The 26621-nt window shown below is 38.9% G+C and overlaps 4 protein-coding genes across 4 annotated transcripts in view; 1 reads left to right on the plus strand and 3 right to left on the minus strand.

Annotated features, from left to right (window-relative positions):
• Nucleotides 1-107: 107 nt before the first annotated feature.
• Nucleotides 108-7498, minus strand: LOC105393730 (dynactin subunit 2). Its single transcript, XM_048622436.1, has 9 exons — nucleotides 7340-7498; nucleotides 7063-7265; nucleotides 6620-6755; nucleotides 6116-6222; nucleotides 5579-5695; nucleotides 4890-4965; nucleotides 4419-4577; nucleotides 1453-1549; nucleotides 108-1055 (listed from the first exon to the last, which is right to left on the minus strand). Exons 1-9 carry the CDS (start codon nucleotides 7373-7375, stop codon nucleotides 877-879), a joined length of 1110 nt encoding a protein of 369 aa, XP_048478393.1. The 5' UTR covers nucleotides 7376-7498; the 3' UTR covers nucleotides 108-876.
• Nucleotides 7499-12067: 4569 nt separating this feature from the next.
• On the plus strand, nucleotides 12068-13702 carry LOC105393731 (B-cell receptor-associated protein 31). The gene has a single exon (XM_011565531.3). The coding sequence runs from the start codon at nucleotides 12213-12215 to the stop codon at nucleotides 12882-12884; it is 672 nt and encodes a 223-aa protein (XP_011563833.3). The 5' UTR covers nucleotides 12068-12212; the 3' UTR covers nucleotides 12885-13702.
• A 566-nt stretch (nucleotides 13703-14268) lies between these two features.
• The window catches only part of LOC105393732 (venom carboxylesterase-6), a 63566-nt gene continuing 51213 nt past the window's right edge, over nucleotides 14269-26621 (minus strand). Inside the window, exons 8-10 of the mRNA XM_011565532.3 lie at nucleotides 25865-26015; nucleotides 14878-15001; nucleotides 14269-14461 (exon numbers count right to left, since the gene is read on the minus strand). Coding sequence (XP_011563834.3) covers nucleotides 14269-14461; nucleotides 14878-15001; nucleotides 25865-26015 — 468 coding nt within the window. The remainder of the gene's footprint in view (nucleotides 14462-14877; nucleotides 15002-25864; nucleotides 26016-26621) is intronic.
• On the minus strand, nucleotides 22376-25539 carry LOC119691963. Its single transcript, XM_038110801.2, has 2 exons — nucleotides 25321-25539; nucleotides 22376-25102 (listed from the first exon to the last, which is right to left on the minus strand). The coding sequence occupies exon 2, from the start codon at nucleotides 25094-25096 to the stop codon at nucleotides 23834-23836; it is 1263 nt and encodes a 420-aa protein (XP_037966729.1). The 5' UTR covers nucleotides 25097-25102; nucleotides 25321-25539; the 3' UTR covers nucleotides 22376-23833.

A 26621-nucleotide genomic window follows, 5' to 3' on the forward strand; every position in this document is an offset into this window, starting at 1 on the left:
TAAAGGTAAAGCTCTAGAATTTTTAACTATAAATAACTAGGTATTTACTTAAAATACCCCCAGTCGGAATTATTTTAAACTGAATGGATAGTTACAGAAAAACAAAGTTATTTTATTATAATCTCTTTATTAATATCAAATAAATAAATAATATTCTTAGCAGTCTAATACAAGAAACGTTTATAGCAGTAAATGATTACATATTTTCCTTTCAAACATTTTAAAGCTTAAAAAATGCAGGAGAGAATAATGTAATTGTAATAACTAAATCTAAAAATTGATACAACCTATCATTTGTAACTGGCACCAGTAATAGCAAATAACAGAAGATTAATAATTAAGATCATCAGATTCAGTTAGGTATTATGGCAGTACTCATTTCCATTATGCCTATTTTGTTGGGTTACCTATGTAATAAAAGACACTGGTTTTAACATTTTATGATATAAAAGCTGTGGATTTTTTATTTGGGTCGATTCCTATCATACCTTTGACCATGGATTTAGCAAGAAACTGGAGACGATTTTGAGAGCAAAATTAAATTTTTAAAAAGATTTTTACATCTCGCCAATGCTAAAATTAAAGTGTGTGCATTCAAAATCGACTTCATTGATAACTCCAGCATCATCATCAATCACCTATAATACATAAGCGCCAATCGGGATGCACGCATACAAAAAATCGCCAATCACGGCCAGTCAGCATTATAAAAATGGCTGCCAATCGAACTAATCACAAGCGCGCTTTACCTAGCGTATGCATCCCTTAGAATAAGGAGCCACAGTTCAGAAACTCCAACTGTATACTGCATCCAATTCCCATCCATACATTTTCTCCTATGGTCATTCAAACAATTCATTTAATTTAACATCATTATCACGCGGAGAGTTTCCCAATCCTGTCGTCCAATTTCTTGATCTCTCTCTGTACGCTGTCGACGTTGTGCGCGAACACTTCCTGGACACCCTGTAGTAGCTCCTTGTTGTTCTGCACCCCGCCCGCGATGCTGGCTTGAAGGGTTTCGAGCTCCATCAGGGATTTGCTGAAGTTGCTCGCTGGATAGGGACAAATAAGCATATTAGAGTCATCCTAAGATTTTTTTTTATGGCTACACGGCTGATTTTACATTTTATCTGGAGTTGATGTGCTTGATAAATTGCAATAGGTAGGCCTCACGTTCCTTGGGTATAGGCACTGGGATATTCACATTGGACGCCGCAAGAGTAGGTATATTTATTATGTTCGTGGCATTGGTCTAGGCACCTCTATGGATATACTTCCATACTGCAGACAAAGAAGCAATTTGCAAATGGCGGACGTTACAAACTATTGCAGACATACGATTCATACGAATGAACTATAGCACGTGTCCGTCTGCCAATTTCAGTTTCTTTATCTGCAGCCTTTACACACAACACAAGTTCAAAGCCTGAATGTTCCTCCTTCACTCACCTTGGTTGTGTAGTGACTCGAGCGCCTCCATCCGCTCCAGTATCTCCGAGTGCGAGATGCCGTCGATCTGTTTCAGCAGCTTGTGCAGCTCGTTCACCTGAAATTCATAGGATGATTTTATAATTGTAATTATCTTCAGTTAGATAAGTAACCTCAGTGGCGGATTAAGAGCATCGGAGGCCCTAAGCACAAAGCCTATGTAGGCCCCTAATTTAGAACAATTTGTTCCTTGACAAAGAGTGACAAAACAGTTCAGGGTGATTCTTCGAAATTCCATTCTTCGTCTGATTTATATGGCCATTTTTTAATTTCATTTTTATCTCTATAACGTATGTTGATATGAAAATGGATATAGCAAATAACATATAACTGGAAAAGGCACCCTTTTTTATCAAGTAGTTTTTGAGTTATTGACTTTACAATTTTTTGTTGCCATATGAATCAGAAACAGAAGAAAGAACACCATGGAAAACCATCTTTGTTTTAAACATACAGCATTTCTCGTCATTTTCTTGGACTGTCATCAATAGAAGAACTATAGAAGGTTACGCAAAATAAAATTAAAACTTAAAATATTGAATTTTGTACCAGTGACATGCAAAAAGTTGATCTGGGGCGAGTATTTTCATAAAATTTATAAAAGTGTCAATATCTCAAAAACTATCGACATTTTACTAAGGTCATATAGCGATATTCTGGTCACTCCTAATCTGTACTATCAGCCCTCCAAGGCAAGACGTAAAATTTTTGAACATCCTGTATAGGATGAGGTTTTTTGCCGTATGAATCATATACATATGAATCAGGATTTTGGATAAAACCTTAAGTAGTTCATAATACATTAACGCTATAGTGTTGTATATTTTTTTCATAAATCTGTAACCCAAGAGCATTACATCAAACTCACATTGAAGAATCATACTCAGAAAACAGAATTTTTACATGAGGAATATTAATCAGAAGGTTACCTGAACCAATACCATATGAATCAGACATTGACCTTCTTTTCACCTGGATGTAGGCATACTAGGAGCACCTCCATCTACTGGCTGGTGCGTTGGAGAACTGGCTTCCAGCGAGTGGACAGCCAGACTCTCATTGCCACTACATGACCAAGTATGGTCATCAACATGTTACGACATATGAATCAGTACTACATGCCGGACACTCCTTAATTATTGATTCATTAAAAAACTTACGTATTTATAAGTATTAATTATTTTTTTGTCAAAGGAAATGTCATTGTACTTTGATAAAAATTTAATTTATATTAATAAATTAAAAGGGAAATGTGATACAGAACATTTTGTTCCTCAAGCTGGCAAACGGACGCCCTATATGAATCAGAATAACACACTTCAAATAATTTTTTGCAGTACTGAAACAGCATTTACTGAAAATATTAGATTGGTTACAAATAGAGATAGAGCTAGACTGTATTAAAAAAAAATTACGTGTCATTATCTTAATTGGTTACAGAGATATCCTCAACGCCGTCGAAAATACGGTCCCCGAAGAATCACCCTTCAATAGCTAAAACGTCTTATAACTTTTCTATAAAAATGGATGTAAAACATTTTTTATAAAATTTGTTTGCCTTAAAGTCCTACGTCACGTGCAAGTATCACCACAGTTACAACTGCGCAGGTACGCCGAGCTATCACACGGCACCAAGCCTCATTTTTGTCAAAATCGTCGGCGTGGAAACTGGAAACAATGTTTCCCTATAAAGAACTATTTCTTCTACTGGTATATTTTCAATGATTGCAAACTAGATTTTTTTCACAAGAAAAAAGTCTAGTTGCCTGCTGTTTCCAAAAATCAAACCGTACACGATCGAAGTGGACAAAAAAATTGCTGTAAAATCGAAAAAAACATTCACACATGTTAAACTACTCAATGATTTAAGACAAGACTCTAATTAATGGCAAAATTCGTCGAAAAATGCGCAAGCCGCGCTTCGGGGTTAGCGCGGTATACAGTTTTACCACCCATTCGCACAGTATTCCATGTACAGTACAAGCCGACCGGCCTCCCTACTCTTGAAAGGCAATGTATTGCGTCTGTCTTGCGTTCTGAACATTTAAAATATCATAACTTTTCTTCAAAATCGATTTTACAAAAAGTAAAAATACATAAATGTTCATCAAGATAACGCCTTTTTTTAGAACCTACCACTAAGAATGAAGTGCCCAGAATAGGCATATAGTCCCGTTATCAAAATAGGCATTTAGGTAGGTAGTTAATTATATTGGTATTTTGACTTTTTGGAAAAACACCTCTGAAAAAAAGATAAGTATGATTTTTTTAATGTTGGGAACGCAATACAGACGCAATACATTGCCTTTCAAGAGTGTAGGGGGCCTGCGCAGGTAAAACTGTGATGATACTTACGAGTATGGTAGGCCCTTTAATCAGAGCAAACTCATTACATCGGACATATTGTGGATGAATAAAATGTAACTAGGTATAAAATGAAACCACCCACCCGCACTAGGCTAGCGTGGTGGACTAGGCCTAAAACCCTTCCTTCAATGGAAGGAAACTCATGCCCCAGCAGTGGGGACGTGATGGGTCGGATGATGATGATAAAATGAAATAGCAGCAGAGGATGGGGGCCCCTGGAGGCCCGGGGCCCCAAGCACGTGCTTGTCGCGCTTATACGTTAATCCGCCACTGAGTAACCTAATAATGTGGTACCTTATTTAATTTTCTTTTTCACTGCTTAAAGTAATGTGGCCTCGGTAACTGTTAGGTCATTATATCTCTACCCTCCCTTAGCATCAGCCAGCGCCTACACAGCACCACCAAACACAACAGTTACAACATAAAAGTCCCTATGCATTAGCCTACAGTCGGCCGGGCTACAAAGCATCGACATTGGCCTACAGACACGTCATTGCACTGCTGAAGGAAGATCCCTTCATACATAGCTTCTAACAGTAAGCATATAGGACTCCCCATACCTTAGCATCAGCCTCCGGGTCAGCCGGCCTAACAGCGGCCTTCAAAGCGTCAACATTAGCGAGCAGTGACGTCACTCTCGCGTCGGCGGCCGCGAGCTCGCCGGGACGCAGGAGTGACGCCTGCGCGGCCAGGGATGCTGCTGCGCCGCAGAGAGTCGCCTGCGGGGAGGGGGGTGTGTTATTGTCAAAGTGTAATGTTTTTACTTACACATAAATACATTTTTTTTCTGATGGAAGTCCATTTTTTCAAACTGCTACTCTCCGTTTGAAAAAGGGCTGTTTGTCTTTGGAGAAGAACGGAGACAAGAAACTCCTGGTTGATTAGTATTTACTGCGAGCTTCGCTTCATCTAGTCATCAAGTATTTACGATGATATTTTAGGAAAATAGATTTTAATCAATTTACCGATCCGAGATGTATGTCCAATGTTACGCAAGTACGGATTAAAATCAGAAAGTAACTACTACTTACCTCTCCGGTGGCGGCCTGCAGTCTTCGGAATGCCTCCTCGTCGCGCACCCCCGCTGCCTGCTCCAGCTTATGTAATCTGAAATTATGTATATAAATTACAAAATAAAAGGTAAAACATGGTGGGGGATTAGGAAACCTTGTTATATTGCTAGGTCTATTCTATTCTATTCTATTCTCTGTGGGGGTGTAAGTACCTGCACCTGGCTCTCTCGAGTGGAACCTTTGTGCATATCCCCCAAGGTCTAAACTGCCTTCCTAAGCTTGGACCATTACCCACCACGCTGGTCCACTGCGGGTTGGTGGGTTCACATATCTAGATTGATGTGCTAAATCTAGATATGCAGGTTTCCTCACGATGTTTTCCTTCACCGTAAGAGCGATGGTATACATTGTACTTAAGTTAAAAGAACTCATTAGTACATGCCAGCGCCGGGATTCGAACCCGCATCTCTTGCGTGAGAAGCGGGCGCTTACCCGACTGAGCTACCACCGCTCTTATATTGCTAGGTCATTCTAATACTTTTTTCACCTACCGGTCTTACGGATTTTTGAAAAAATCTCTGAATAGTTTTTGAAAATTACTTTTCCAATAAAAAGCTAAGTGTGTCAGGCAAATTGTTCAGCCCACAGAAAAAAAGTACTGGGAAAAAAGCATTTGTACTATTTTTCCCACACAATATATTATGTACCTGTGTTCAAGTTGCGCGATCCGCGTGGTCTGCGCGAGCGCCACTTCGGGCCGCAGCTTCAGGTGAGTCACCGCCATCTCACCCGCCTTCTTCTTGCTGCCCTTGGATAGGTATTCCCTGGAAAAAATAGATTTTAGAGTTAATGCACTTTTGAGTGGAGGCGGTGGATAGGCAAGCTTAGTATAGGTTGCTGGACTGATGACCTTAGACATGTAGCTAGTAGTGGCTGGATAAGGAAAGCCGGGAAAGGGTGCTATGGTGCTCTTTGGAAGAGGATTTTGTGCATAATATATGCTGTAACTGTTTATAGGCTGATGATAATTATAACTACCATCATAATAGGAAAGTAAAATTATAAATGTGACAGGTAACTTTCTTCTCATGACCATCAGTGATAAATGTTTTTCAAGGAGCATAAACCAGAATATCAGCTCCACTGTAATCTTTAACCAACTATGTATAAGCTATGTCAAACAAGTATGAACATTATTCATGATAGTCTATTCTTCAGTCAAGCCATGGAAGAGTGGAACTTACTTCAATTTCTCAGCCTTAGGATCTATTTGCTCTCCCTCATCCAGCTTCAGTTCTTCCAGCAGCTTCTTGGTGGAGTTGATTTGAGCCGCCAACTTTGTGTGCTCATCCTGGAAGATAAGAGAATAATGATATTATGGTATATGAAAAATGACGTCAAAGTGAGTCAGTGACAAACACTACAGGTGGTGAAGCATTTTTCACTACTGTGAAAGGATAAGTCAGCTAGATTAGTTATCATTAACTAACTGCCCAGGGTGCACCAGACATGTAAGTACACATTGACACATCACATGGAGAGGCTCCTATTGTAGAGCTCATTCAAAAAGAATACAATAAACTACTTTGATTACTGGATACAAAAAGAATCCAGCAAACCATATTTCATCCCAACTTCCTGACCATTCTCTCTGGTTTTAAGCCAGTGAAATAACTGTGCAAAACATGCAAAGTCTTTAGAACTAAAGTGTTATGTAGTCAAAAGTTGTCCCATAAAAATATGCAAACCTTTTCACTCTCACTAGCTTTGTTCTGCTGTTCGGTGACTTGCTCCAGCAGCTCGGAGAACTCACAGCGCAGGCGGTTGTACCTCTCCGCTGGTGTCTCCGGCTCGCCCTCAGCTGCCAGCTCCCACTCTCCAGACCTGAGGACACAGGTTATCAGATTTGTCCTTGCATTTTAAGTGCTTGGTTTCTATTTCATATTCTGCATACTTATTTATTTACAGATAACTATAGCATTTTGTGATGAATGTCACAAATGTTATTTTGTTGGTATTGTGTATGAAAATTTTAGGCTCTGATGGGTGATTGTAATTTTTTCTGTAAAACTGATTTCAGAAGCAGTCAAGTAACTTACTGAGCAGTGATTGCCAATGTTACTTCCAATAACTAGCTAAATTACCAGTTAATTTCTTACAAAATCTATTTCCATCACACAAAAGTCCTCACCGGTACCCAATCCTCGTCTTCCTGCTGAGCCGATCGGAGAAGTCCACATTCCCGGTCAGGAACTTCCCCTTAAACTTGTTGAAGGAATCCTTCACGGACACGTGCAGCTGCTCGATGCACTCGTTCTCCTCCTCCTCGTAGGGCTCCGGCTGGTCCGCCTCGGGCAGGTCCCCCGTCTCATATACATCTGGCTGGTCGTAAGCCTGAAAGATGTGGAAACGCAAGTTGGCAGACGTGAAAATCGATAAAATTGTATAATTAGCGCAGGAAAACTTACTATGCCCGGCAGGTTCTCGTATTTCGGATCGGCCATGGTTGTTTTATCGTGATGTTGATAAGATTTCGTGTAATTCGGTGTAAATAAATGTAATTTTGAAAATTTGTTAAATGCGAAATGACGTCACCCCAAGATTTGACAAATGTCAATTTTGACACTGTCATTAGTGTCAGATTCTGATTTGACAAGTTCGCTTCGTTTCTCGCAATTTCTCGTAATTTAAGTTGAGTGAAAAGTTTATGTCTTCAAAACAAATAATTCTTCGGAAGTGGAAGATAAAGTGGGTGGTGAAGAGAAACAGAGGTCCTTGAATGAAGAAAGATACTCCTGGATTTGCCTGATGTTAAAAAAAATTAAAGACTTATTGCTATCCAAATCTTCGCTACAGGAGAAAATCATTGGTGTCTTCATGGTAGTTGTGGAGAAGTTTTCTAAATTTATAACAAGTATTTTTGCTAAAGGTGAGGTGACTGATTTTTTCTTATCTTTATTCCGTAATGGCTAAAGCTCCTATATCCTGTGCTATTAATATCATACAGTGGAACTCTCAAAGTCTCAGACCTAAAATTGTAGAACTAGAAGATCTGTTGTCTAGAGATAAAATACATGTCTGTATAATTAGCGAGACTTGGTTGGAACCGGAGAGTAGTTTAAATGTTAATAGCTACAATGTATTCAGGCAAGATAGGTGTGACTCATTTGGTGGCGTAGCAGTTTTAACCCATAAGTCCTTGCAAGCATTTACAATTCCTGTAAATATTAGTAATAGTGGTATTGAGATAATTCAAATAAGAATAACCAACTGTAACACTTTACAAAATATTTTTTCAGTATATTGTCCATCTAGTGTCCATGTTAGTCCTACTGAATGGGATGAGGTATTTTCTTTGGCTTCATCTAAGTCAATAATTTCTGGGGACTTTAACGGACACCATCCATGTTGGTGGAATAGTGGTAATTCTAGGGGAACCATGTTGTTTGATAGTTCTCTTGAACATGGTTACATTTCCATGAATAATGGTAGCCCGACTCGTGTTAAGTTGGTGAATGGGTGTTTACAACAGTCTGCCCCAGATATTACTTTTTGTACTAATGATATTTCTATTAATTTAGATTGGATGGTAACTAACGAAAATCTAGGCAGTGATCATTTAATTATTAAGTACTCCCTACGTTATCAGGATAGCTTAAACTTTATAAGTAAAAGAAATTTTGCTGAGGCTAAATGGCAGGATTATGCAAAATTGTTAAACGATGTCTTTTCTGATCAGCTGAATCATGAAAGTACCCAGCACAGTTATGATTATTTCCTAGAAAAAATCAATTTGGCTGCGGACAAGTTTATACCAATTAGAAAAATTTGTACCAACCCTAATAGTAAATTCACCCCCAAGCAATACTGGAGTCAAACCTTATCAAGAGTAGTTGCTGAACGTCGGCTGGCTTTAAAGAGGCTTAGACGTAACCCCACGCCGGAAAACCTTATCTTGCTTAAGGATAAAATCAGAGAAGCTCAACGCAAGATAAGACGCGCTAAATCGGATAGTTGGCACTCATTTTGCAATAAAATTGACGAATCCACTAACGCTTCTGACATGTGGAGAAAGATGAGGTGGATGAGGGGTTACCGACAAGCAAGGAGGTGTGCTTCTGAGGAGAGTAAATTAGAATTGCTACAATCGTTAACTCCAGACTTTGTACCCAATGAATGTCCTGATTTCTACTCTTCTAACGAGGTACTCGAATCTGAATTTACGATAGATGAACTAGAAAATAATCTTAAAATTAAAAATACTTCTCCAGGAGATGATGGCATTTCATATTCCATGTTAGTACATCTACCTATTAATGCAAAAAAAATACTTGTAAATATATTTAATGATATACTTAATTCGGGATATATACCTATACAGTGGAGAAACGTAGTAATAATACCTATTCCGAAAAACAATGGGGATAATAACTCTAAACTGAGACCTATATCGTTGATATCTTGTATCTGCAAACTATTCCACTCCATACTTAATAAACGTCTAGAATGGTATATAGAGAAAAATAAGTTACTTTCGGTCTATACAACTGGCTTTAGAAAAGGACAATCCTGTTTAGACAACTTAACTCGACTAATAACAAACATACAAATAGGTTTTTCTAAAAATACATCCACCGTAGCATGCTTTGTTGACATAGATGGAGCGTACAATAATATTTTAATTGAAGCCCTTGTAAATATTTTGGATAGAATTAAAGTCGGTACAATGATCTGTCGATATATTTGGAATTTTTTGAATGAACGGCATCTCAGAATTAAAGATGATTCAGAGAAGTTTGATAACTTTTTAAGGTATGCCAGCAAAGGTATCGCCCAAGGAGATCCTCTTTCTCCACTCCTATTTAATATTGCTACTATTGATATTTGTCGCCATATACAAAATGTTTATATAGGGCAATATGCCGATGATTTTGTGCTATATAGTAATCAACTTGAATTAAGAGACAGCGAATCGGATATTCAATTATCTTTGGATATTTTATTAGACTTATTAGATGGACTGGGACTTCAATTATCTGCTTCTAAATCAAAAATATGTGTTTTTAGTAGAAAATTTAGACCCCAAAACGTTAATGTTTCAGTAAATGGTGTTCTGCTAGAGTGCGTTGAAAACATAAAACATTTAGGCGTGTGGTTAGATCGGTCCCTCCGTTGGACAAAACACATCAACGAAATATATGAAAAATCCTGCAAATTTTTACAAATTTTGTCAGTTTTATCTGGGTCGGGCTGGGGTATTCATCCTTCACACCTACGAAGGCTATACATAGCCCTTATAAGAAGTAGAATAGATTATGGATGTTTTTTGTATGATAATAGTGCTAAAACACATTTGGCTAAGTTAGATATATTACAAAATAAGGCTCTAAGAATGATAGGTGGTTATATAAAATCTACTCCGATATATGCTATGGAGAGCGATTTATGTATTGTACCCCTTAATTTGAGAAGGCTATATCTGGCAATGAAATACTGCCTCAAATCCCAATCATTTCTTGACAACCCTACTACCAAATGTCTATCTGAACTTCTATCTGAGTGTAATAACAATAACGTATATTGGGCTAGAAAAAAGAAGCCTCTATTGGTAGATATTTTCGAGACAACCAAGGTAGAAAATATTTCATGTGCCTTTCCTTTAGAAATGTTTAGTCTAGATGTATGGATCTCAGCTATTAGAATTAATGGTTTAGTGAAGCCTAACTTAGAATGTGTGTGTGACGCTAAAAGTATGTATGAGCCCAATTTACTCAAAAATGTTGTCAAAGAGGAATTAGCTCTTAAATATAGTGGATACCACCAAATATTTACAGATGGATCCAAATCAAATGATGGCAGAGGAGCAGCTTACTATGATCCGTATTATAATGTAAATAATATATTTAAGATTAACTCTCCTATCTCCATTATGTCTATAGAATTACTTGCCATTTACAAAGCAATAGTTTATGTTCAAACTCGAAATTTTCCAAAAATTGTAATATTAACAGACAGTAAAGGTGCTCTACAGCATATAATTAGATGTGTAAAAGGGGGTCGAGGCCTTTCTATAGCGTACTCAATCATAGACAAACTGTTAAATTTGTATAAAAGTAACAAATCTATAATTCTACAGTGGATTCCATCTCATATTGGGCTACTCGGTAACGAGGAGGTTGACAGACTTGCTAAACAAGCATCTACAGATGGTTGTGAAACAGTTGTTTCAATAGGTTGGTCGGAAATATTAGGTAAATATAGACAGAAGATAAGGGAAAATTGGAAGGAATACTTTAACCTTATTTCTAAGCAAAAAGGCATCTGGTATAAAAGTATAGTCTGCGAGCCTCCTCGTATACCGTGGTTTAGCAATCTTAAGTTGAATAGACCTCAAACTGTTATGGCTCTTCGATTGCGGACTGGACACATTCCACTGAATCAATTCGGGTTTCTAATGAGAAAAGTTAACTCCCCAAATTGCGACGAGTGCGGGGTTGAAGAGGATTGTTACCACTTCTTAGTGGAATGTGTCCGGAACCGCGATAAAAGACAATTACTAGTTAGTAAATTTAACTTAAATAGGCTTGATGTTGGAGTGTTCCATGGCATCCTTGCTGAACCTTGGTCAGAGGCAGCCAAATTATTATTTGAGTTTAGTTTAAGTAGGTAGGTAAATAAAATTGTTAGCTTTGTAGTATTTAAGCGTAGGTATTATGGGACTGACATCGTCACTCAGTGACAAAAGTCCTCAAATAAATAAAGATTAAAAAAAAAAAAAAAAAAAAAAAACAAATAATAAAAAAATTCAACACAAATTACGAGTTTCTGATTATTTTTCTATCAAAACGAGCAGTAAAATAATTATAGTAAAGGTAATAAACAGATACAAGTTAGTTTCCAAGGTGACAAGATGATATTTTGTAATGGTTATAAATTATAATTTACATAGTAACGGAACGGGAACCTACGTTTGCGTTCAAATACTTTTTGTTTATACTAATGTAGGTAATGTAAATATATTTTAGATCCTTCTCAGTATCGATATTTATGTAATTTTGATTATTTAATCCCATAAAGGTATATCTGCTTTCTTTGTCACTCGGCAAAAGGCCGGCTCGGTTTGCTTTTGAAAATAAAATGACACTCATAAGGCGAAGTGCATTCTGAAACTTGGACCTTTACCCACACGTCACTATTTTTTCTTGTTTGTCTTCTTCTGTGTTTTCTGAGTCACCGCTAAATTCTCGAAAGTTGCGGTTATATCGAAATTTCATCATAGTCCCAGCTGTTACCAGTGCCGGTAGTTGTTATTGAAGCAGTGTAAACCGCAAAGAAAGCAAAATGAGTCTCCAGTGGACGATCATCGCCGCGTTCCTGTACGCCGAAATAGCCTTCGTGCTACTTCTGACCTTGCCGCTGGCCAGCCCGTCAAAATGGCACAGGTTCTTCAAATCCAAGTTTCTAGCTTACATAAGTGGGCAGGCGGGTATATACTTCATCGTGTTGATCGGCGTGCTGGTGTTGTGTCTGCTGGACGCCATCCGGGAGATGCAGAAGTACTCGAGCATTGAGCCCTCGGACCACCAGCACCTGGACGCCGAGATGCAAGGAAACATGCGCCTGTTCCGCGCGCAGCGCAACTTCTACATCTCTGGCTTTGCATTGTTCCTCCTCGTTGTGATTCGTCGGTTGGTCACCTTGATCTCCGAGCTCGCGACGCTATTGGCGCAATCTGAGGCCAACTTCCGTCAGGCGCAGAGCGCGAGCGCCACGGCCAAGACGCTCCTAGACAAGCAGGGAGCCGGGGATGAGCAGTCCAAGAAGGAGATTCAGGAGTATGTAAGCAAGATCGCCATGCTGGAGAAGGAGTTGAACAAAGAGAAGAAGGACAAGGAAGCCATGAAGTCTCAGTCGGAGAGCCTCAACAAGGAGTATGACAGGCTCTCGGAGGAGTTCAGCCGGCTCCAGAACAAGATCACAGTCTCGGGTGGAGACTCCAAGAAGGGTGATTAGAGGTTTAAGTTTAAGCTTATTGTAAAGTTTATAGAATTCAGTCCAATTTATTAATGATACTTAAATAAAAGTTTCATCTCTTTGCATTTTTATAACCAAATACAGTTTTTTTCTAACATAACTTCAGCAATGAACTAAGTAATATCAACTAGACATCTTACGAGTGTTTATGTTTAATAGTTTTTAACTTCTATTTGCATTATAACCTTTTTACTATTGATTCTGATGATATCTTGAGTAACAAAGAGATTGTATTTTTATTCTTCCATAGGAATGTGAAGTGTGACTCATAGTGTAAGCTTGATGAACAAGGTTGCAAAGATCTAAGACTGTACTGAAAGACATGGTTCTTTATACATAATTGTATATGAATAATTTGTTGTCCAGGTCCTTTGGACTAGAAATGTATTTATTCATTGTTTGGATCTTAGTTTTAGTTAATTGTGTTGTTTTAAAAGGTTTCTCTTTTTATTACCTACTTCAGAAACATTGTGTAAACATTTGGAAATTACTTTTAAGTAACAACCTATTCTAATACTGCTCAAAGATAGTTCCAACCTTTACAGAATGTTTTTAAATATTAAAAGTGTTTTTGAATGGTTTTTAATTTTGAAAGATAATTTTCAGTGCCTTAATAATTTAACTGGTAAACCTGCTCTGTTAATAACTTTCATTGGCAGTTTTCATTGCATATTTATTCATTAGTAATATCCATTTCTCTATTTATTTGTAAATAAATCATACAAATTAAGAGTGGTGGCTTGGTATAGTATAATGTATTATGGTGTGTTGTTCATGATTAAATTTGTATTTTTTAAGTTTTCTTTTATTTCATGTTTTATGTCACTTTTCGAATATTTATACAACATAATTATAGAAGTCTACTTGGGAAGGTCAGATCATCAGTCAGTGGAAAAAATAAAATAACTTACATTAAGTAACACATTATGTATATTTTGCAATTTTATTCATTAATTTGTATAAGTTATATTAAATATCTCCATTCCTTAATTAAACATATAAATACAATGGCACAAACTCGGACTTTGCTGACAAGAGGACTTTGATCTTACATTTAATAACTCTTACCACTACGTATTTCAAGGTTTAATGGCACAGGTATCGTAAAAGTATATATTTAGGTTACGATTCTTAATTTATGAGATAGTTTACCTAGCGCATAGTTCAAGTTCATGTAATTATGTAGGTACGAACCTATTTATTAAACATATTTTCCTTATTTATAATAGTTTAAATAACAAGTAGTTAGATGCTGTACCTAGATGCACTTGTATAGTACCTACAATTAGTACCTAAGTGCCTACCAACAAGGGTACGAAAGGGTACCTCTATACTTAGAAAGTTAGAAACATATTTCATAACCCTACAGCTCATCCTTCACATGAGCGCTATAATTCTCATTCTCGCTAAACCCGAGGCTGTTCCAGAAGGCGCGGTGCCCGAAGTCAGAGCTGGTCTTCATCACGACGCGGTCTGGCGAGGAGATGTCCAGGTAGGCCAGCTCAGGGGATCCAGGGATCACTGGAGACCACTGGGCGTTGCCGAAGCGAGGCACTCTGGGAGGGAGTAATGGTCAGGTTAATGAAATATCATCAGAGTTTTTTAATATGCGCTTTTACCTTTACTACACCACTGGCTTCATAGCAAATAAATAGTTGAGTAGGTCAGTAATTATAAGTACTCTTACAAAAATAGCCACATAATTAAGTATTGAGTAAGTACACTGCCTAACACTACTATGCAATGAAACAATAGGGAGAAAAAGGTAAAGCTAATTAGGTAAAGATGGCGCCATTAGTGACTGTACTCGATTCCCTAGTTAGTACTTAGTAGGTTAGTATTAGTAGTAGTATTTTATTAGTATTAGATGTAATTGGTCACCTGACGTCAGGTAGGTACACTCGATTGTGCTGGCAAAGTTTCACTTGGTTTTCTTCCCAGCTACTAATTACTACCTAGCTTAATTACATACCCATGTGTGGAATAGCTGTAGATCATGTCTATCATCATCTTGGTGATCTTCCTGTCGTCAGGCGAGGTGAACCCGAGGCCAGGGTACTCGAAGATGTGGAAGATGTCGTCAGCGTGACTCACTCCTGCAATCATAACCGACTGTTAAAAGTTATCCGTGCAAGTTGAAATGGATGCTATAGAAATTAATGGACCGGTGGGCTTTGGAAGTTAGATTGTCTGGATAGGAGCTAGGTAAAGTAGATCGTTAGGGATAAAGGTTGTGCCTATAATAATAGATAAGTTCCAAACTTAATCATGTAATAACTTTTAATTTTTATAAATGTTGTTACAGTGAAACTATAAAGTCCTGAAATTAAATGAGGGCGCAGCTATCTTTCAAGTAGCAACCCTATATAGCGAAACAAAACTGACTTTGATACTTGAAATTTTGCCTGTGCCTACCTACCTTATATCTGTATTAAAACAACTTACCATCCACAAAAAAGCTCATTATTCAAGCTAGAAGGTATAAATATGCAGGCTAATAGTGAAACCAATAAATATTTATTAAGATAACGTTATTACAACTGTATAAAATATACGGATTTGTTGACAAAGGGCACACATAGTAAAAACATCAATTTCTCTTTTTAGACGGCCTGTTCTGTTTCTTCCAGGAGTTAGAAATATTCCATTATAGAGCCCTCTTTTGCAATATATGCCAGACGGTACTGTCCGATACTCCTATAAAATAAAATAAAAAATGCTTATTTGAAACTACCCTTAAGTTAAGAAAAACAGAGTTGCAGAGTGAGAATTTAGTAAGTAAACAACAAATATAACTTCAAGTATCAAAATGTTATGGTTTGACTCAACTTAAACCAGCTCAAACCTACAACCAGCGGTATGTAAACAATGTTCGACTTGGGCTCTAAACCTAGGTTTATTGATAAATGAAGCGTTGGTACTAATAAAATATGAATTATTACAATTAATACAATGTTACATACCCGTCATAGACGCTGTACGAGCGTAAACATCCTCCAAATTCGACAAAATGTGTCCAGCTTCATGTTCCGCTAAACATTGTATATAAACTCGATGAATAACTTCCCTAGCTTGACTACGAATATTTTTCTTCTTCTTCCTAATTGCAAACAAGCGTAAATAGTTGTTTTTATCTAGATTATGCTAATAATTAATAAGAAAATTGAAAAATCAGCCAACCGCCAACTGCCATAAACAATTGTTATGACTTTTATGTTTCTTTTCTAATGGTGCCAGGCTCCTGAAAATTTTAGTTCCTCAAACATTAATTTCACGAATTAATAGTTTCACTGTAGTTACCTATCCGCTTTAACTAATTAATAATTAACAAGAGAATGCTACTTATTTATTGTTTACGAGTATTCTCTATTTTGACACCCTACCTACAGGTAGGTACTGTCCTACGATCCTTACAAGAAATAGATCCTATGTACGTGTTAAGAATTCATAAGTTTAGTCTATTTACTATTCTCACAGAGATGTTGTTGTTCGGTGCGAGTAACGAGTACTTCGAGCTATAAACTTTTCCCCATAAATCCGTGAAATATGACTCCACAATGGTTATCCTGGCATATTTATTATCTAAGTCGTAGACTATGAGCTATTTTTGTCACAGTTAGCTTATTATTTTGTAGCGTATGTGTTTTTGAATATTTTAGTTCGTGTTGTTTATGTTTGAAAAGACAACAACTGAAGTTTGGCTTTATTTATAACTATATACCGACGAGAAATTAGGTGCGTTATGGAGTAGGAATATAAAAGGTACATATAGGGAATCCCACGCTACGTTTGCATATTCGTGATTTCTGCACGAGGTTGCCATTACTTAGCTATGTTCGGCTTAACGGCCAAAACCCGTGGTTAATCTAGAGTTAAATGCTGCAAGGGGGCCTTAAACGATATCACAACTCACAATAATCCCGTTTATCCCTTCTCATTATGCATTTAGGCTGAGTGATTAGGTTGCTTATTCGAGTGATTAACTACTGATTAGCTAATCGATGGCTGCTTTATCTAGTAGGCTTCGATGTATTACTTAATCTCTGCAGCAATCCGATTCAGGAAAGCGATCGTAGTAAGCTGATACAGGGTGGAAAATATTAATGAGCTAAGTACATAGCTGAAAGTAAATTATTTTTTTAGCAACTAGTTACTGCTACAAAAAAAAAGGTACGGAATTCGTGAAAATATAGATTTTATCGTACTTATATAATTTTACAAAGGTAATAAATTATGGGGATGAAACTTTAAAGTTTTGGCAGAATACCTAGGTACTAATATTGTGTGTGGAAGATTGATCTGCTTTCGTTTCGATCATCATTAGGTTAGTACTTAAGTAATACTTCATTGTCGATCACTTATAATTTTCCTCACGTATAATCTGTATTAGCTTGTGTTTATTTATCCGGGGCACATCCGGGGTCTCTGACGAACGGCACGTATGGCATGTTTGCAAGACGTTTTTAATCCCAACAGAAAAAGGGGCTGTTATACGATTTAAGTGCGCGTTTTTTTATATTTAAATTTGAAAATTGGTTTGATGGAAGTTATTTTGGTTGTGCTTATGTTGTAAAATAACAAATAATATCTTAAACACTTTACGCCTTGTACAAATCTAGGTAATCATTTAAATGCATACATATACTGGTGTCTTGCTTCTAAACTATGCCGTCGAAGCAAGCAAGAAATATATTTACTTAACGCAACCAAAATCCGTTAGATGATTAGGTTCTATATGTACCTAGATTCAATGGAAGAGCCCTGCACATCAGGCCATTTATGTTTCTTTGCAACACTTATATTTTTATTATTGGCATAAACATTGAGTACATGTCGCTACGGTCGTCGGGCCATCAGAAATCTTACGGGACCCTAAATAATAAACACAGGTTATAGCTGCTCCCAATTTTACCATTGTAATAAAATAGCGGCATTCATTTTCCCGTGTTTGGCAACAAAATAAGTAAGCACCCACCGGCCGTGTGGTGCAGTGCTTACTCTGTCCGTGCCAATGGTTTCAGTTTCGATTTAATGACAGCGTTTTACCTACCAATAAAACGCTTATTAAATAACTTACCATATTCAAAGCCTTATAATATGAGAGTAGTGAACTTGACTTTTCGCGCGTGACACACAGCCGGTTTGATTGTGACGTTTACTATACCTGTCTCTTTCCCGCCCTTTTACCCCACCAGCCCCCGTATTTTGTAACTTTTTGAGAGTTAGCAACCGGTGATAATTGGTATCAACTTCTCTCTCTCTCTCTCTCAGCCTTCCGTAGTCCACTGTTGGACATAGGCCTCTCCTAACGATCGCCACCCCAAACGGTCACCCGCCATCTGCATCCAGCGGCTTCCCGCTACCTTCCGCAGATCATCAGACCAACGGGTTGGGGGGCGACCGACACGCCGTTTGCCGACACGGGGTCTCCACTCCAGAACCTTTCTACTCCAGCGGTCGTCGGCTCTGCGGGCTACGTGGCCAGCCCATTGCCACTTCAGCGTGCTAATCCTTTTGGCTATGTCGGTAACTTTAGTTCTCCTGCGGATTTCTTCATTACGAATCCTATCTCGCAGGGACACGCCTAACATAGCCCTTTCCATAGCACGCTGAGCAACTCTGAGCTTGTGGATAAGCCCTTTGGTGAAGCACCACGTCTCGGCTCCGTAAGTCATCACTGGCAACACGCACTGATTGAAAACTTTTGTTTTCAGACACTGAGGTATGTTTTCAGTGAAGATGTGTCGTAATTTCCCGAACGCTGCCCATCCGAGTTGGATTCTACGAGCTACCTCTTTATCGAAGTTGGATTTTCCTAATCGGATCACTTGTCCTAGGTAGGGATACTGATCAACAACTTCGATGGTGACACCTCCTACAGTTACGGGCGATGATGAAACATGTTCGTTCGACATGACCTTTGTCTTGTCCATGTTCATTTTCAGCCCAACTTGTTTAGAGGCATCATTGAGGTCTGTGAGCATTTCGCCTAACTCCTCCAGCGTTTCCGCCATAATAACTATGTCATCAGCAAATCGTAGATGAGAGATATATTCGCCATTGACGTTAATGCCCAGTCTTTTCCACTCTACAAGCTTAAAAACATCTTCCAGTGCACAGGTGAACAGTTTCGGAGAAATAACATCTCCCTGTCTCACGCCCCTTTGCAACTGGATCGGTTTTGTGCTATGTTCGTGTAATCGAACTGACATTGTGGCAGCATTGTACATACATCTCAACACCTCGATATAGCGATAGTCTATATGGCACCGCTGAAGGGATTGAAGCATCGCCCAAAGCTCAATAGAATCAAAGGCTTTCTCATAGTCCACAAACGCTAGACATAAAGGTAGATTATACTCCTCGGTCTTCTGTATAACCTGCCGAAGCGTGTGTATGTGATCTATGGTACTATAGCCTTTTCGGAACCCGGCTTGTTCGGGTGGCTGGAAGTCGTCGAGTCTTTGCTCGAGACGATTCGTAATAACTCTCGAAAACAGCTTGTACACATGGCTCAGAAGTGCAATGGGTCTATAATTCTTCAATAGGGCTTTGTTGCCTTTCTTGAAGAACAAAGTCACTACACTTCTGCTCCATGCCTCCGGGCTTGTGCCTTCGAGTATGACGGAATTAAACAGCCTCCGAAGTGCTATTAAAATCGGTCTACCGCCGGCTTTCAGAAGTTCTGTCGTTATTCCATCATCTCCCGGAGCTTTGTTGTTTTTTAGCTGTTTGAGAGCTATACTAATCTCGTCTAGACTGACGTCCGGAATATCTTCGGTATAGTGTCGGGTGAGTGGCGCTCGGCTGTCGTGAGCACCGCTGGTAATAGGGTTTTGTGTTGTGGTGTATAACTGTCCGTAGAATCTCTCAATTTCTCCCAGAATTTCGGGCACTGATGAAACGGTGTTGCCAGTGTCGGTCTTCAGTTGGGTCAACAGAGTCTGCCGAATAAGGTATCAACTTAGAGACTTATTAACCGAAAACACCAAAAATCTTAGTGAAAGAAATATGCAAGAAGCCTACCAATATATCCTTACATTAAACATAAACGTTTGTGAAATCAGATAAGTCAGTAAAAAGTTATTAATTAATAATGCTCTAAGTTGTCAGCCATTTTATACCAACCAACCCCACTCGGAGTTACATAATACGGGGGCAGGCAGGTTACTTCTAGATTTCTTAAATGTGAGCTCGACATTGGGTCTCATATTATACATATATTGCTATAATATAATTATTATATACCAGGCAGAAGTTAAAGTTAAGGCTTTGAATATGGTAAGTTATTTAATAAGCGTTTTATTGGTAGGTAAAACGCTGTCACTAAACAACTGTACGCAATTCAAAGCCTTATAATATGAGACATGTCTGTTATCGCCTGGTGAAAGGGACGCCAATGTGATAGTAATGCATAAAATATTACAGCTTTAACTCTTATGTAATAGAGTTGTGAATGAAATAAAAGAATTATACACATGAAGCTGCAAATAACAATGCAAGTACCTCCCTAGTAGTAGGATATTGTAATTAGGTAAATAATTAGATAAGTACTTATGAGTACAAATGAATGTTACTTATTTATATTTGAAGTTATACCTAGTAAGTAAGCATTTATCAGGATAAGTAGTTAGAATTTGAATAAGAGATTCAAAAAAAAAACATTATCAAACATAATAATACTTTATTTTAATTTCTGCATACAAAAACAAAGCCCACTCTGGGTGTAGATAATATACTTGCAGTACAACATTATAATTTGTGTTCAAATGTAATGATAACAAAATAGCCAAGATAATTAATATTATATTAAACAATTTTATTAGCAGTTAACCACAGCTGCTCATATTTACATTTTGATTTAGGTGATTAGGTTATTCACCCTAAGGTAATAATAGTACTTAATTATTAAATCTCAACATTTTTATGTGGTTTAGGTATTAATTTAGACAGGTAAGTATCAATTTAATTAACAATATAAGTACCTAAGTAATCAACTTAACTAGCAGATCAGGTACCTCATAAGTGAAATTGAGATAAAGATAATATAAGTAGAAAGATCAATACTTATGATGTATAATCTAGTTTAGTTACACAATTTCAAACAATTGAGACAGTACTGGGTTTACTTTCTCTACAGCAACTGCTGGTGGGAGTATTTCCCTTCTGTAAAATTTAGCAAATGTGTTCTGAGACCTCCAGTTTCCTTTCTTTAACAAATCATCTAAATCCATATTAAGAACCCAGTTTTTGGATGCAACAGCAGGTCTTACACTTCCAGCTGACGCATTTATTCCTGATTCCTGAAGTAAGGACTTCACCCAATTAGCAATTACAGTGCGGGATGCTGGTTTAGGTTTTCCACATACCGTAAGGAAAAGGGCACTCTGTTTACAAACATCTCGCCTGGATTTGGATAGTTTTATTAGTGATTTTACCCAATAAACAGGATTTAAAGCTTGACAGTCAGGGTTATTGAGCAAACGCCAACCAGATTGACGGTATTCGGCACTGTCAGTTTTAGAGCCAAACAGCGGCCAGAAGCTAATATTTTCATTTGATACAGTAAAATTATCGGGGTGTATCGATAATAAAGTCAGATCGTGGATTCTACGGCCTGAGCAAAGCAGTAAAATACAAGCCGTTCGTCTAGAACATTCGTACAAGGAATGATCACCATCAAAGGTATTAGCTAACCAAGAAGATAAAGTATCCACATCCCATATAGGCGCTTTTTGAGCCTTGGGTTTGTTAATAGATATAGCTTTGAGGATCCTGGTAACCAATGGATGGGAAGAAAGATTATTTTTATTTGGGTCACATATCGTTGATACTACGGATTTATGAAGTAGGATTGTGCTGTACGCTAGGTTATATTTTTGATAAAGGTCAGACAAAAAGCGTGCTAGATCAGAACCCGATGGACAATGTTTATCAATATTTTTCTCGCTAGACCAGGCACACCAGCGGCGCCATGCTGCCGCATATGACTTACGAGTGGAATCTCGCCAGCTCGATTGCAGTAAATGAAGTTGATCTTGGGACCAATCTGTTAGCATTGATTGCCAGCCCCACAAATCCAAATCTCCAATGTTAGCTCCAGAACCTTGGGAGGGGGACGGTTTGTCAAAACATCGATCAATACTTTGTTGAGGTTGTATACTGTGAAAGGAGCTGCTAGGGCTCGGTTCTTGAGGTCCGTTCTCCAGTAAGATTTCTCCCACCTGGGAGCTACTATCAAGAATCTGCCCTTGGAGACATTTAGATGTGCCAGGACCTTCGGCATTAGAAATGGGGGAGGGAAAACCCAAGCAAGGCTGTAATTCCATGGCCGGGAGAACGCGTCCACAAACACTGCTTGATCGTCTGTTTGGTCTAGGGTTACATATCTGGGGACAACATGTGCTCGCCTGGACGCGAAAAGATCTATTATGGGAAGCCCCCATCTCCCAAAAATTATCTTTGTAAAAACTGGGAGCAAGTGCCATTCTGGATAGTGGCAGTTCCGGGACAAATGATCGGCTTCCACATTGAACCTGCCTGGAAGGTGATGCAGAGACAAGTGAATCTTGTGCTCTTGCAGTATTTGATAAAGCTGGAAAGTCACTGCCATTAATTGACTTGACCTGGTCCCGCCCTGATTGCGAAGGTACGAAAGTACTGTCTTGTTGTCCGACTGTATCGATACCGTAGAGTTGGCCAGGATATGACAGTGATCTCTTAATACGTTTAGGATAGCGAACATTTCTTTCATATTCGAATGACATGGAATTTCTTGAGCTGACCAGGTTCCCACTAGCTTTGTGTTGTCTAGAATCGCGCCCCAGCCCGAGCCGGAGGCATCTGTCGTCAAATAATGAGACGTCAGCGGCGGGTGAATCGGAGAACTCTCTTTGAGATTCGATAACCACCATGTTAGGTTGGATATCACAACTTGTGGTAAGGGGTGGTATCTGAGGGGATCGCTGTCTGGCAGGCGTTGAAAAAATGATAGAACTTGGCGATAGTTCAACCGACCGTATGGGACTGCGAAGCTTGCAAAGTTTAGCATTCCTATCAAGCTTTGGATTTCCTTTCGATTCGTGAATGTTCGTTTCAGAATCTTTTTGATGGTCTCCCTTATAACAAGGTGCTTCTTTATGGGTAACTTTTTTACATTTTGCGATGGGTTCCATAATATACCCAGGTATTGAACTTCTTTCTGGGGACTTAAGTTTGATTTTATAAGGTTTACATGCCAGCCCAGAGACCTTAGCAAATTGATTGTTAGGTTTATGTGGTGTTGTAAAGCACTCATATCTTGGTGGGCTAATAGGAAATCGTCCAAGTACACTAATACACGAATTCCCTGGTTTCTCAGCAGTTGGGCCACCCAATTTGTTACAGAGGCGAACACTCTTGGTGCTGAAGAAAGGCCGAACGGTAGGCAAGTCATTTGCAAGAGTTCTTTGTTGAAAATTAGCCGTAGGAACCGTCTGTGCCGAGGAGAGACACTCAGATGAAAATAGGCGTTTAGGATATCTATTTTTGCTAGCCAGTCGTTGGCCTGCAAGAAACTGGGCACTTTCTGTAAATTTATTAACCTGAATTTGCTCTGATGAACAAAATTGTTTAGGTTCTGTAAGTTGAAAATTGGACGGGATGACCCGTCGTCCTTTGGAATCAAGAACATTTTTGAGACAAAGCTCGGGGAAACTTGTACCGGTTCCAACACGCCCATATTCTTTAACAATTGAACTTGCTGGGCCATCGCCTCTGAATATGGAGTTTGAATGGAATTGTCGTTCAAGGCAGGTATACTTAATGGGGGTCTCATTACGAATGGTATTAGATATCCCGATCGAATAATTTTTAGAGTCGTTAGTGGGGTATGATACTTCTCCCACATTTTGGAAAAATGTTGGAGTTGCCCCGCTTGAAATTCCAAGTCAGAACTTTCTCTTTGCCCGGTCCCTGTACGCGGAAGCCTGGTTTGGTTTACGGGTTGAGGAAGGACCTGCACCCTGTGAAAATCTCGGACCCTGCTGACGAAATGACCTTCCTTGCGCAGGAAGCCTTGGTCCTTGTGGTTGAAGTGGGTATATGTATTGTTGGTTGCTAAAGGGAACCCCTTGCGCAGGGGAGTATTGGGGCCATGGCACACCATGCGCTGGTGGCATATAAGGCATATAGGTAGCCATAGATGAACGAGTACCTTGCGCAGGCACCTTGGAATTTTTTGTTTGGTTACCGATGTTCTGAGAATAGGAACCGGATTTTGAGGTTATAGGTCTCACTGGCCAACAGGCCTTGCTAACACCACCTTGTTTTTCTAGAGAAGATGTCAAATTTTCGGATTTGAAAAGATGTTCACAAGATGGAGGTATTTTCCTTAACGTTTCTTTGAAAAATTTATCTTTGACAGCTTTTAAAATAGCATCCCTACGCTGTTGTATCAAATCAGCGCGGTGCCCGCAGGCCATTTGCAATAAATCTGCAGAAATTTTGTGAAACTCACCTTCCGAGAAAATTTCATGTATTTTAGCTTCAAATACCGATAATTCGACAACTTCAGCAGATTGTAACCAGCTAATAAGTGATTTAAACCCATTTTCTACGGCCTCATGTTGTTTTATCAACGCTTTAGTCATCGCTGCAAAACCACGCTCTAATAAAGCCAGGTTGTGAAGCCTATCAAATGGTTTCAGCTCATCATTACACTCGAGATCCGTAAAGCCCGGAGTTGAACAATAACGTTTCTGCACTTCCGAATACCTAACATCACACCAATTAGTGGAATCAAAATGTTGTATGCTTTTTAAACGTTCTACTAAAACAGGATCAGATTTAATTAGTACTGGCTCTTTCAACTCCGTGTTCAAAGGGAATGAAAATTGCTGGGCGGGTTCCTGCTCTAAGCTTTCATATAATTCTCCACTAACATTTGACGTGATCTCATCATTTGCATCAATTTGTACTTCCGGCGACGGTTGCGGCGGCGCAGAATTAGCTATTGCAGATGGTAAACCGATATTTTGAGACACTAATTGCTCTAAATTATTAACTTGCATGGACAAGGCCTGAATAAGCCTTGAAGAGCTGGATTCACGACGTCGTTTCCTATGCTTCTCACGTTTTGATCTTGATTTTCGCTTTTTGGATTCATTTGTGGTTGTCGAAGCTGACGATGATGTATCACTGTCACTACCCATGGTTTTCTAAATTTAAAGAAAAGTCGTATTGAAAAATCGGTAACAAACACACTTCCTTTAGAAAAGTTTTTTTTTTTTTTTTTTTTTTTGAGGGTAGATTTTAATACCAAATTTATAAACCAGTAAGCGAAAATCAGATAATTTATTTGTCACAATAATATTCAATAATTTTATCGAACGGTAGCACCGTTAACATAATACAAAATACAAAATTAAAAACTCACCGACCGACGCGACGGAGGATCGGTGGAACCGACTGTGCAGCGCAGAAGTCAAGACGCCAATGTCGAGCTCACATTTAAGAAATCTAGAAGTAACCTGCCTGGTGGGGTAAAAGGGCGGGAAAGAGACAGGTATAGTAAACGTCACAATCAAACCGGCTGTGTGTCACGCGCGAAAAGTCAAGTTCACTACTCTCATATTATAAGGCTTTGAATTGCGTACAGTTGTTTAATAGTTTTCTGGGATAGGATCTTGAATTTGTCTGTTGAAGTCAAACGTGGAGATGTCTTAGCTGAGGCTTTTAGTACCTACTTATCTCATGTTTCCACAAATAAGTCTGTCTTAAATTACATAATAATGTAAACTGTACCATAACCATAACGTCTTATTCCTGTAACTTTCGTGCAATATAATTGATATACAATGTACGTCCGGCGCACCCTGGGCATCATTGAAAACTAATCTGACTCACTAATCTTTTCACCACGCTTTTCCAGCTGCTGTTACCGACTATGAAAGCATTATTATTAAAGGTCCCAAACGCACCATAGTTCTTCTCATTCCCAGCCATCAGCTTGGACAGGCTGGAGTCTCCCCGGAACGCGAACCGGTACAGGTAGGTGGGCTGGCCGGAGCGCAGCGCGTGGGTCTCCGCCAGCCGCCCCACGGCATCCACGAAGAGGCGGTCGCCGAGGGCCTGGGGGGAAAGATAAAGGGGTAAGAGGGGGGTTATAGGAGGGGTTCTGATTCGAAGACTGGTCAATGTATGGCTTCATAGTCAGTATGAGTATACGGTGGGCTGCCCTGGAGCGCAGCGCGTGGGTTGCTGCAAGCCGCCCCACGGCGTCCACGAACAGACCAGACAGCGCCTGCGGGGAAAGTCGTGGGGGATAAGAGGGGGGATTATAGCAGGGGTTCTGATTCAACGACTGGTCAAATGTATGGCCAATTTGCACAGGGTCCGCCTAGTGGACTATAATACCCTTCCTTCGTTGGAGAGAGAGTGGGGACATGATGGGTAGTGATGATGACAATGTATGGCTACATAGTAAATATACATTGTGTTAGAGACGACGCTAACTTTGCAACGGGTAAAAAAGGGTAGATTCTAGATTATTATTTGTTTTGGAAAGAATAATTGTTGGCCTAATGTTGGACTCCACTATACAGGGTGTTGCGAAAAGGGTATACCAAGCCGAAACCTACATGTGCAGCATGTTATATCTAAGCCCGAAACTGAAATCAGAATTTGAAAATTCGCGAAAAAAAAATTTCATTTTCCATTGAAACTTTGTTGGTCACG

This window comes from Plutella xylostella, chromosome 8 (genome assembly GCF_932276165.1).
Source record: "Plutella xylostella chromosome 8, ilPluXylo3.1, whole genome shotgun sequence".
NCBI classification, from domain to species: Eukaryota; Metazoa; Arthropoda; class Insecta; order Lepidoptera; family Plutellidae; genus Plutella; species Plutella xylostella.